This window comes from Neofelis nebulosa, chromosome 10 (genome assembly GCF_028018385.1).
Source record: "Neofelis nebulosa isolate mNeoNeb1 chromosome 10, mNeoNeb1.pri, whole genome shotgun sequence".
NCBI classification, from domain to species: Eukaryota; Metazoa; Chordata; class Mammalia; order Carnivora; family Felidae; genus Neofelis; species Neofelis nebulosa.
In genome coordinates this window covers 55,350,412-55,363,141 of record NC_080791.1, presented here as the reverse complement: position 1 = coordinate 55,363,141, position 12,730 = coordinate 55,350,412, and the positions used below count along the sequence as shown (strand labels likewise).

The 12,730-nt window shown below is 37.0% G+C and overlaps 1 protein-coding gene across 4 annotated transcripts in view; it reads left to right on the top strand.

Moving 5' to 3' along the window:
• ACER3 (alkaline ceramidase 3) overlaps positions 1-12,730 on the top strand; it is a 175,809-nt gene that overhangs the window by 93,767 nt on the left and 69,312 nt on the right. For 3 of the 4 annotated variants that reach the window (XM_058687692.1, XM_058687693.1, XM_058687694.1), the window contains exon 3: positions 7,045-7,097. The exons of the other annotated variant lie outside the window; for it this stretch is intronic. In XM_058687692.1, coding sequence (XP_058543675.1) covers positions 7,045-7,097 — 53 coding nt within the window. The remainder of the gene's footprint in view (positions 1-7,044; positions 7,098-12,730) is intronic. 4 annotated transcript variants of the gene reach the window in all.

Sequence of the window (12,730 nt, the reverse complement as noted above, 5' to 3'; positions counted from 1 at the left end):
AAATACCTTAAATGACTTCTCATCAGTTAGGCATAAAGTACAAACTTCTTAGGACACCTCTCCAAAGCTCATTCTTTTAATCACTACATTCTACTACCTCTCTAATACAGTAGTGCATTTTGTTTCTAATGTGAATGCTAACTTCACCAGGAAAGTACAAACATGCATACCCTGTAATTGCAGCTGGCATTGTTTTGACACCACCAATAACACCAAAGTCTCTAACCTGAGTTCATAATTTTAAGATAATCACACCTTACACCATTAATGCCTTTGATACTTTATAATAATATGCCCTTCTCCTTTTTCATTTATCCGGGGTCCCTTCTTATACATTTTGGTAAATCATGATAGGCTTTAAAAGGAGCTCAGTTGTTCGTGGACCTTTAACTTTCTGCCATGGTAAATAAGCTAACCTACTTCAGAAATCTAATGACTGCATTCTCTATGTACATGAATTTTTTAAAAAAATTTTTAAGTTTTTAAATTTATTTTGAGAAAGACAGAGAGTGAGAGAGGGGGAAGGACAGAGAGAAAAAAGGAAAGAGAGAGAATCCCAAGCAGGCTCCACACTGTCAGCTCAGAGCCCAATGCAGGACTCGAACCCACAAACTGTGAGATCATGACCTGAGCCAAAACCAAGACTCTTAACCAACTGAGCCACTCAGGTGCCCTTACATGAATTTTTTTAATAGCTTGAGTTAGGGATTAGAAAATAAAATTTATTGATGCCTACTATATGTCGGGTATATGCGAGGTAATCCTCATAGCAACCTTTCAATGATAAACATTGTTATCTTTATTTTACAGTTTAGATATCTGGGTCTCAAAGAGACTTAAGCAACTTGCCAAAATAGATAAGTAATAAGTGATAGACTTGGGATTGTAGTTTAGATCTGATTCCAAAGCCTTTATACATTCTTTCCATGGTATGGTCAGTCAAATGGATCAAAATAAATGGGTATTGGAACATATCTGTATTCTGCTGTAACCTTGAAAAACTTTGACTGGTAGCCTGCCAGAATATTTAAATCAAGAGGTTCTAACTCAGTGAAATTCTATTACATGCTTGAGAGACTTGAAACTGTACTGAAGTGCTGTGAATATGAACATCTAATTAGAAGATGGTACATTGACCTTTTTATTCCAATTCCATTACTATTTGACTGCCTCGGTTTTCACTTTAGCCATGGCCATGTGGGGAAACTTGTCCCTGTTGCTTGTTTTTTGGAACGTTCTAGATAATTCCTATAAATGTGAATTTTATTTTAACTTTGATGCCGCAGACTTTTAAGGGAAACATTGTGATGAAATGTTGGCTAACAATCACCCTTACATTAATTGTCTCATTCTCCATGGGATTGAGTCAATTTACATGTCAAGAGCAAAAAAAAAAAAAAAAAAAAAGTTTAGATTCCTTTTAAAGAATCTCCAGAATTTCTAATTTGTATAATTTAAGGATCAATGAATGTTGTTTTGTTTTCGCACATTTCACATTTGTTCCTTTGGCTTGGGCAACTCAACCTCTCTATTCTTGAATTTCTTATTTGTGCTAGTTGGGATACTATTCAGAAAATATACACCTGTTGACAAATTGTAGCATGTTAGTGGTGAGAACTGGTTAACTGTGCTAAAACTTTGCCAGGGTTCTCCAGCCGGGCATGCCACTTTTAATTCAACCATTTTCTCTTTAAAAGAGATAACTGTTTGAAAATCTGTATGCTTTGGCAGGTTGGTGCTAATCTGGATTCTCTGCCTTTATTGGCCTCATCTTCTACAACTGTCAGGGGTGTACTTGATACTTTATATCAAACGACTTTGCTGTTTTCAGAACCACCTGTATTGTTACATGTCTGCCTTTAACCCTCTTGTCTGGCAAATTCAGCATGTCTGTCCTTCAGGACTTGGCATAGTATCATTTCCTCTAGAAAGCCTGCCTTTTAAACTTTCCTCAGTCCCTGATAGAATTGGACGACCCTTTTCTGTGCTCCCACTGAATACAATGCATATCTTTACCACAGCACTTAATACACCATATAGTAATTGTGGTGTATTTTGCTTTCTCTCCCTTAATGTTCTGTAGTAGTTAAGGGGGGAAAGTGGCAAAACACGAATTTGGAGGCATTTAGGCAAGAGCCAGATCATGCAGGGCCAGAGTAAAGCATCTGGATTTTATTCTAAAAGCCAATGGAGGGTTTTTAGTAGGAATGTGACATGATGCTGTTTATGCTTTTAAAAGATCATCCCGGATGGTTGGTGGAGAATGGGGTTTTTTAAAAATTTTTTTTAACATGTATTTATTATTGAGAGACAGAGACAGAACATGAGCATGGGAGGGGCAGAGAGAGGGGAGACACAGAATCTGAAGCAGGCTCCAGGCTCTGAGCTGTCAGCACAGAGCCCGACGTGGGGCTTGAACTCACAAACTGCAAGATCCTGACCTGAGCTGAAGTCGGATGCTTAACCAACTAAGTCCTCCAGGCGCCCTGAGAATGGTTTTGTAGGCAGTAAAAGTGCAAGCTGGGAAACCAGTTAACAGACTGTTGCAGTGGTCCAAGTGAGAGATGATAGTGGTTTACACTGGGACAGCACCAGTGGACACTGGAGAGAAGTGGATGACTTGGGATGTATTTTGGAGATAGTGCCAGTAGGGGTTATTAATGTATTAAATGTGGGGGTTAAAAAAGATTTTCAGTTGACTTCTAGGTTTCTAGTTTAGGCAACTGTGTAGAGAGAATATCTTGCATTCCGTTTTGATTTTGTTGAGTTTTTAAATGCCTGTGAGACATTAAATGCAGAGTCAGGTAGATGTTAAAATATGTGAGATTGGAGTTCAGGGGAGGGGGTTAGGCATCATTGTCAAAAGTTGGTATTTAAAGCTGTGGGAACTGATGGGATCACCTGAGGGAATGAACGTAGAAAGAGAAGATGGTTGAAGATGAATATAAATACCACAAGTTCATCACCCAAAGGCAGAATCTGGCATGTAGACATGTTTTGATTGGGTTAAATTTAAAATTTAACCATTTTAAAATTAGTTGCCCAGGGGCATCTGGGTGGCTTAGTCGGTTAAGCACCTGACTTCACCTCAGGTCATGATCTCACTGCTTGTGAGTTCAAGTTCCGCATTGGGCTCTGTGCTGACAGCTCAGAGCCTGGAGTCTGTTTCGGATTCTGTGTCTCCCTCTCTCTCTGCCCCTCCCCTGCTCGTGTTCTGTCTCTCTCTCAAAAATAAATAAACGTTAAAAAAATTATTTTAAATAAAATTAGTTGTCCATATTTGAAAATTGACAGAGTTCCCATAGAAATCCAGATCTTTGCCTTCTCGTGAATAATTAGAAGATGCAGCGTCACTGAGCCTGTATTTCTTCATGGGAGCTGTCAGTGCAGGCTGTTCTCTTCAGACTGGTCTATACATTTGACTACAATCTCTACTGTTCCTTATTGTTCTTCACTTAGCTGTTTTGCTTAAATGCCTCTCTGGGCATTTGAGTTTACAGCCCCTGATTTAGACCTGAAGGATAGAAGGAGCCAACAAAGGAACCTAGGAAGAAGCAGTCATGAGATAAAAACCGGGAGAATAGGGCATTACAGAAAACTAGAGAGGAAAGTATTTCAGTTACTAACTGCCAGTAAGAGATTAAGATGAAGACAGAAAAGCACTGTTTTAGTGGTGTGAAGAGGTTTGAGGAATCGATGGGGAATAGAGGTAAGGAAATGGAAGCAGTTCTTTTGAAAACTCAGGGAAGTGAAGAAGCATAGGTAATGGGGTGGAAAGGTGGCTTTGGAGATACTATGAGAGAATATGTAACAGTCCCTTAGAGAAGTAGATGTTAAAGAGACAGGAGAGAAAGGTGATAATAAGTCGAAGATTTAAGAGAACAGATGATATCTTAGAGCACAAGAGCCTGGTTGGCCTTTACTAGAAGGAGACATGCTGCTTCAGGGAAGGAAGGAGAGCATTGGTCCTGAGGGGGTAACAGTATGGAATACTGTTAGATAAAATGAGAATCTTCAGGGTTCACACAGAACCAGAGAATTACCTTAGGCTGAAGATTTAGACTAAATATAGACTTAGATTTATAGATTTATATATTTAGACTAAATCATGCACTTTGGAATTTAATCTGTTAAAATCTGATAGTTTTTTTAAAAATTTTTTTAATGTTTATTTATTTTTGAGAGAGAGAGAGACAGAGTGTGAATGAGGGAGGGACAGAGAGAGGGAGACACAGAATTTCAAGCAGTCTCCAGGCTCTGAACTATCAGCACAGAGCCGACATGGGGCCTCTCCCTCTCCTGTTGGCATGCAGGCGGATAAGAGAGTGAGGTCCTGGCTTTTCCTCTTCTTAGGAAGACACTAGTACCATCAAGGGGACCTTACCCTCCTGACCTCTTTTCAACTTAATTAGCTTCTAAAGTCTCCACACCCAAAGGCTCCACATTTGGGGTTAAAGCTTCAACATATAAATTTGGGAGGTGGGGACACAGACATGCAATTTGAAACAAGTTCCATCAACTGGTGAATGGATGAATAAAATGTAGTGTGTTCACAGAATAGAATAATATTCATCCATGAAAGAAATAAATTATTGATATATGCTATAATGTGAATGAACCTTGAAAATATGCTCAGTGAAAGAAACCAGATATAAAAGGCTACATACTGTATGATTCTATTTATATGAAAAGTCCAGAAGAGGCAAATCTATAGGGACAGAAAATACATTAGTGATTATCTAGGACTGAGGAGTGGGGAGAGGTGAGGAGAAATAGGGAGTGACTACTGATAGGAGATTTCTCTTTGGGATGATAAAACTATTCTAAAATTAGGTGATGATGGTTGCACGGCCTGAACATTTAAAAACAGTTGAATTGTGCATTTTAAATTAATTTTATAGTATATGAGTTATATCTTGATAAAGCTGATAAGCTTTAGCAAAAATTAGTTTGCTTTAAGGTGGCAAAATAGAAAATATTGTGTCGAGAAAGGTGATGCTGTTCTATTACATTTCTTTGCTTTCTCAGTAGATTGTTGAAAGGAAGTAAATTGTAGAGATCTCTGAAAATCAGACTTTTAATGCTATATGATAAACAGTACAAGAGAACATTTGAGAAGGTTTGGACAAAAAAAATTCTTGACCAAATCATGATTAAGTAGCCAGTCCACCTTTCAAAATGAATAGTCATCCCTCTACATTAAAAAAAAATGTTTTTAATGTTTGGTTTTTTTTGGGAGAGAGAGACGGAGCACGAATGGGGCAGGGGCAGAGGGAGAGAGAGGGAGACACAGAATCCTAAGCAGGCTCCAGGCTCTGAGCTGTCAGCACAGAACCCGACTCGGGACTCAAACTCACGAATCACGGGATCATGACCTGAGCTGAAGTCAGACACTTAACCGACTGAACCACCCAGGTGCCTCCTCCCTCTGCATTTCATTTTTATTCTTAGTATATTGTATGCCTTTATCTCACAGTTTGTGGGTTCCCCACCCCCCTTCCATTAATTTATCCACCTTTGCACCTTCTAATTTCTCCCTTGGTAAAAAGACCTCAACTATTCTACTTCCTCATTTCTTTAGAATGAGTATAGTAATTGTTTACTTCTGTCATTTCATTTTGAATATTAAAAAATATGTGATCACATATTTAGTGACTTTTTTTAAAACAATGGTAACAGAAGTTGAAATTTTTCTCAAGTGGCTTTGTACAGTTTTGTGACACCCCCATTTACCATGTTTGTTGACCATCTTAACCACCCTTAAGGCTCTTAACCATCCTTAAGGCTAACTCCCCTGGTTTCTTTTCTCTGTCTTCCTTTGTAAGTGCCCTTCTTCTGTGCTCTCATGGTATTCTGCATATCTCTTTATTATATCTCCATCTACTGGCATTTTAGCTGCCTGTCTCTTCCATTAGACTATATGCTTCATTAAGGTCAATGACTGAATCTTATCTTTGTAACTGTAACTGAATTTGGCAAATAGGAGGTGCTCAGTAAGTGCTTGTGGAATTGTTTGATATATCACAGTAGAAACTTTTTTTATCAGGTTTGATAGGGGCTTGTATTTGGTCAGCTAATTTTTAAAACTTCAAAGCATAGAATTATTGAAAAGATAATATAAACACCTACCTTAAAATTTTATTTTAATTCAAACATATAATTGTATAATCTTTGACAATTATTTGATATATAGTGTGGCCTTTCAATATGGGATCCTAATTAATAGTTCTCCTTAGACTTTCTTGGATTAAAAACAAAAATTTTTAAAAACCCTAAAATGAACAGTTTATTTAAAATAGAGGCACTTGGAAAGAACTTTGAGATGTAAATACAATCTTTAAATTTTTACTGTTTTTCTCAATCTAACATATCTTACCCACGCTTAATTCAACAGCAGTTTTTATTAGCAACTCTCTTTTACTGAGTCCATTTTAAGCATTTTAAATAGTTTCTGGAGAAACAACGGCTTTCTTTGGAATCATATTTCTGATAACTACATACAGTGGCATTAGCAGGTTTGGTAACAAACATAACTGTCTGACTCAGTATACAATTCAGCTATTTGGCTGGGCTGGAAGTGCTAGGAAGTACTAAAGAGTAGCTAACTAGCTGTAAACACTAAAGCTTATCTTAAGAGGTAGACAGTCTCTCCTTTGCTGTCCTGCCTGCCCGCCCCTCCCTTGTGGTGTATTCAGTAAATTTCTATATACATTCAAAAAAAAAAAAAGCAAAAAAACTTATCCTGAGCATTGGGTAGTATATTTTATAGAAAGAATGGAGAATATTGATTAATCCAATAAGTCCACTTAATAGAGGGAATTTATGAGAACTTGTACTGTACTTGGGTTTTTTTTTTTCTATATCAAAATTTCATCAATTACAGAGCTTATGAAGAGTCTACTATATCCTGCCATAAGATTTCATAAACTTTGTTCTTAAAACTCAGTGCTTTGCAATGTCTTATTACCTTCTCAAGCCACTCTGGCTACCCCCAAAGAATTTCATGCTAATCTTTTTTTTTTTATTTGTTTGTTTTAATTTCAGTGGTAGGAATGGGATCCTGGTGCTTCCACATGACTCTGAAATATGAAATGCAGGTCAGTAATGACAAAATTAACTAAATGCTTATTTCTCTTCACCCAGACACTTCACATTTCAGGGAAGAATACATTACTAGAGGATGCTGTTGAGACAAGCGACTAAAGGAAGAAAAAGAGATTAAAAATCTCTTTTTACTTCAGGCCAGAGGATCCAAATTGACTAAGTGGAATAAAGAGGCGAACAAATAAATTATTCATAGAGAAAACAAGTGAGAGCAGTATAGCGTTGACTACCTCTGTGCAAGCATGAAGTGTTAGAGAAGGATTGCAGAGTACAGACCCCTGGGTGCATTTTAAAAAGACAGTCAGTTCACCAAGGTAGTATATTCTTAGATGCCTGCATTTCCTCATGTCTGTCTTACAGCATCCATTTGAATGGATGGTTCCTCTAGCTAGCAAAGTGTTAGGGCTATGCAGGGATTTTACTGTCCTTGCTCTAAGGAGGCTATATATCTAGTCATAAATCTTTTGGCCTCTTTTTTTTTTTTTTAATGTTTGTTTATTTTTGAGAGAGAGATAGAGTGCAAGAGGGGGAGGGGAAGAGAGATAGGGAGACACAGAATCCAAAGCAGGCTTCAGGCTCCGAGCTGTCAGCACAGAGCCTGATGTGGGGCTTGAACTCAGGAACCCCGAGATCATGACCCGAGCCGAAGTCAGACGCCTAACTGACTGAGCCACCCAGGTGCCCCAATCTTTTGAGCTCTTTATTCCTCATTAATAACCTAGAAACTTCTGGAACAGCACTGCCCAGTAGAAATATAACATGAGGATATATGTAATTTAAAATTTTCTGGGAGCCACATTAAGAAAAGCCATGTTAAAAAGAAATAGTTGAAATTAATTTTAATAATACATTCATTTAACCCAATATATTCAAATATTATTTCAACATATAATCAGTATAAAAATGTATTAATGAAATGTTTCTTATCTTGAAATAAGGTGTATATCTCAGTTTGGATTAGGTTCATTCAAGCACTCAGTAGCCAGATAAGGCTGGTGGCTGCTGGATTGGACAGTGCTATTCCAGAAGGATTTGTGAATACAACAGTCTATGAATTATTAATTACATCTATATTAAATGTACAAGAATTAATTTTTTAGGATTGATTCTGATATTCAACACGTATTTATAGTAAGGTGTTCTGTGTGCAGATTGTGCTTGCTCTGGAGAATACACAATTGAATAAGACACTGATCTGACTTAATTGAGCATAGAACATACTTCTCACACTTTCTAGCAGAAAAACAGACTTACAAACAATGCCATAATACAAAAATTATTTTTAAAAAGAAGTACAAATCTGTGGCATCACAGTAGAGTTTGGAAGAATGTATAAAAGTCAAAGACATTTAAACAAAATTTGAAAGATTTAGTTAAAACTTTCTAGGTACTGAAAGGATGAAATGACATACCAGACTTCCATTGTGCCATGGAGAGGCGGGGAGTCATTTCATTGTTTGGTATATGTGACAACAGTGATAAAACGAGCACTTACAGTGTGTTTCGAGAATGGCGAAAAATGGCAGGAATGTTGTTCAAAATATTTAACAGCTATAGGGTAAGAGTTCCAACAGTGAGAATGGTGATACCAGTGAGCAACAGCTGAAATATAGACCCTGAAAATAAGGCTTCGTGTTTGATCGTACTAAAAAATAATTGGAATTTTTCCAGCTCTAGCTATCATGAAGTGCTTTCATATAGAGTATCTTAAATAGTTATTACCATGTTTTATAGATTCCAGTACTAGAACTGAAAGAGGCTAATTGATTTGACCAAAATCACCCATAGTTTATAAATGATGTATCTCCTATATATTTATATATACACACACATATATTTCTATATACACATATATGCATCCATTCTCTAGGTCTGCCGGCATGGGAGCAGAAGAGCATACCTAACATTCAGATCTGGTTTCTAAAAACCATTCTCCATTTAAAAGGAATGGTGCTGGGGTGGCTGGCTGGCTTAGTTGGTGGAGCACGTGACTCTTGATGTCAGGGTCGTGGATTCGAGCCCCATGTTGGGAATAGGGTTTACTTTAAAAAATAATAATAAAAAATAAAATCTTTAAAAAAATAATAAAAGGAACTGGGGCTGTTCAGAGGGCCGAGGCAGAAAAAAAGGACATTATGAACCTAGAACATCTTTTTATGCTAGAAAGAATGGAAAAGCTAAAAGAATGATGGGCACATGTCAGAAGAACACTGGAAACCCACTTAAAGGGGTTCCCATGGACCAAATTTGGGACAATTTGAGCATCAAAATAAATATTGATAGTAACAGTTTATAATAGTTACCAAACCCATTGAGCATATAACCCATTGAACAAAATGGGAAATTATGAAGTCATACTAAAATAATAAGCTATATATAATTGAAACAATAAGTGATCATAAGTAAATGAATAAGTTAAAAATTTTGATGCTGAATTTACATAGTTTTGAAGTACTTTACCATAAAATAATTATAAAGGGAAAAAGTCACTTTACAGTGAAGGAGCAGTGAACAACCTTAGTCAAATAGAGTGAATATCTTCAGTGATGGGACAAATCAAAATTGTGTGCCACCTGACAAGATACAGTGGCAAGAACATAGCATCACTTCTCTGATATTCTTGCCAAAGATGCATGATCTGAATCTAGTCATATGGAAACATCAGGCAAAATCAAATTGAGTGACATTCTATAAAATAACTGGCATGTAATCTTCAAAAGTATCCATGGTCATAAAATTAAAAGACTGAAGAACTGTTTGAAATTGAAGAACACCAAAAAGACATGACCACTACATATAGTGTCTGATTCTGGACTGGTGTGTGTGTGTGTGTGTGTGTGTGTGTGTGTGTGTGTGTGTTTACATTTATGATAATGGGACACTTAGAAAAACTTGGATGAAGTCTGAGGATTACGTGGTAGTAATAAATTAATGTTAATTTCCTGATTTTGTTGATAGTATTGTGGAGATGTAGATGAATCTTTTTTTTATTTTTATTTTTTTTTTTTTTTATTTTATTTTATTTTTTTTTTAAATTTATTTTTGGGACAGAGAGAGACAGAGCATGAACGGGGGAGGGGCAGAGAGAGAGGGAGACACAGAATCGGAAACAGGCTCCAGGCTCCGAGCCATCAGCCCAGAGCCTGACGCGGGGCTCGAACTCACGGACTGCGAGATCGTGACCTGGCTGAAGTCGGACGCTTAACCGACTGCGCCACCCAGGCGCCCCTGAATCTTTTTTTTAAAGATTTAATGTACATTCCATAAAGTTCACCATTTTAAAGTAAATAAGTTAATTGCTTTAAGTATACTCACAAAATTGTGATGCCATTACCACTAATTCCAAACACTTTCATCATCCCAAAGAGAAACCCCATGCCCATTAGCCATCTCTTCTCATTACTCTCTGTCTCTGTAGATTGGCCTATTCTGTACATGTCATTGCAATGGATCATACAGTGTGTGACCTTTCATGTCTGGCTTCTTTGACTTAGGGTGAATAATACTACATTATATGGGTATACCACATTTTGTTTCTCATTTGTCAATGAATGGACTTTGGGCTGTTTCCACTTTTTGGGTTTTATACATAATGCTGCTGTGAACATTTGTGTGCAAGATTTTGTGCGGATATGTGTTTTCAATTCTCTTAGATATTTATTTATTAGAAATGGAATTGCTATGGGGCGCCTGTGTGGCTCAGTCTGTTGAGTGTCCGGCTTCGGCTCAGGTCATGATCTCACGGTTTGTGAGTTTGAGCCCCGCGTCGGGCTCTGTGCTGGCAGCTCAGAGCCTGGAGCCTGCTTCTGATTCTGTGTCTCCCTCTCTCTCTGCCCCTCCCCCACTCATGCTCTGTCTCTCTCGGTCTCAGAAATAAATAAACATAAAAAAAAAAAAGAAATGGAATTGCTAGGTCACATGGTAATTCTGTTTTTAACCTTTTGAAGAGCTACTAGACTCTTTTTCAAAGTGGCTGTGCCCTTTTACGTTCCCACCAGCAATTTCTCCATATTCGTCCTTCCTTTTGAGTATAGCCACCCTGCTGGTTATGAAATGATATCTCATTGTGGTTTTGATTTGCATTTTCCAGTGATGTTGAACGTTTTTCATGTGCTTATTACCCATTTGTATATCTTCACAGGAAAAATATCTATTCAGATCCTTTACCCATTCTTAAATTGTGTTATTTGCCTTCTTATCATTGAGTTTTAAGAGTACATATCTTGGGTATTAGACCCTTATTGAATACATAGTTTGTGAATATCTTCTTCCATTCTGTGGGTTGTTTTTTCATTTTCTTAATAGCATCCTTTGAAGCAAACAGGTTTTGATTTTTTTCTTAGGTTGCCTGTGCTTTTAATATCATATCTAAGAAACCATTGCTTAATCCAAGGTTATGAGGATTTATACCTGTGTTTCTTCTAAGAGCTTAATAGTTTTAGCTCTTACATTTAGGTCTTTGGTCCATTTTTTTAAATTCCAGTATAATTAACATAAAATATTATATTAGTGGCAGGTGTACAGTATAGTGATTGAACAATTCTGTATGGTATTCATTGCTCATCATGACAAATGTACTCTTAATCCCCTTCACCTATTTCACCCAATACTCACTCACCTCCCTCTGGCAACCACCAGTTTGTTTTCTATATTTAAGAATCTCTTTTTGTTTGTCTCATTTTTTCTTTGTTTTGTTTCTTAAATATACACATGAGTAAAATCATATGGTATTTTTCTTTGATTGATTTCACTTAGCATTATACCCTCTAGATCCATCCATGTTGTTGCAAATGGCAAGATTTCATTCTCTTTTATGACTGAGTAACATTCCACTGTACGTATTTACCACATCTTATTACCATTCATCTATGGATGGATACTTGGATTGCTTCCGTATCTTGGTTATTGTAAATAATGCCACAATAAACATAGGGGTGCATATGTCTTTTCAAATTAATGTGGTTTTTTTTTTCCTTTGGGTCAATACCCAGCAGTGGAACTACTGGATCATATGGTAATTCTGTTTTTAATTTTTTTGAGAAGCCTCCATACTGTTTTCCACAGCGGCTGTACCAGTTTGTATTCCCACCAACAGTGCACAAGGGTTCCTTTTTCTCCACATCCTCACCAACACTTGTTTCTTGTGTTTTTGACTTTAGCCATTCTGACAGATATGAGATGATATCTCATTGTGGTTTTGATTTGCATTTACCTGATGATGAGTAATGTTGAGCATCTCTTCATGTGTCTGTTAGCCATCTGTATATCTTCTTTGGAGAAATGTCTGTTCATGTCCACTGCCCATTTTCTAATTGGATTGTTGTTTTGGTGTTAATATACTTTTGATACTAATCCTTTACCAGATATATCATTTGCAAATATCTTCTCCCATCCAGTAGGTTATCTTTTATTTTGTTGGTTGTTTCCTTAGCTGTGCAGAAGCTTTTTGTTTTGATGAAGTCCCAATAGTTTATTTTTGCTTTTGTTTCCTTTGCCTTAGGGGACATATCTAGAAAAATGTTGCTATGGCTGATACCGCCTGTGTTCTCTTCTAGGATTTTTATGGTTTCAGGTTCCACATTCAGTTGTTTAATCCATTTTGAGTTTATTTTTGTGTATGGTGTAG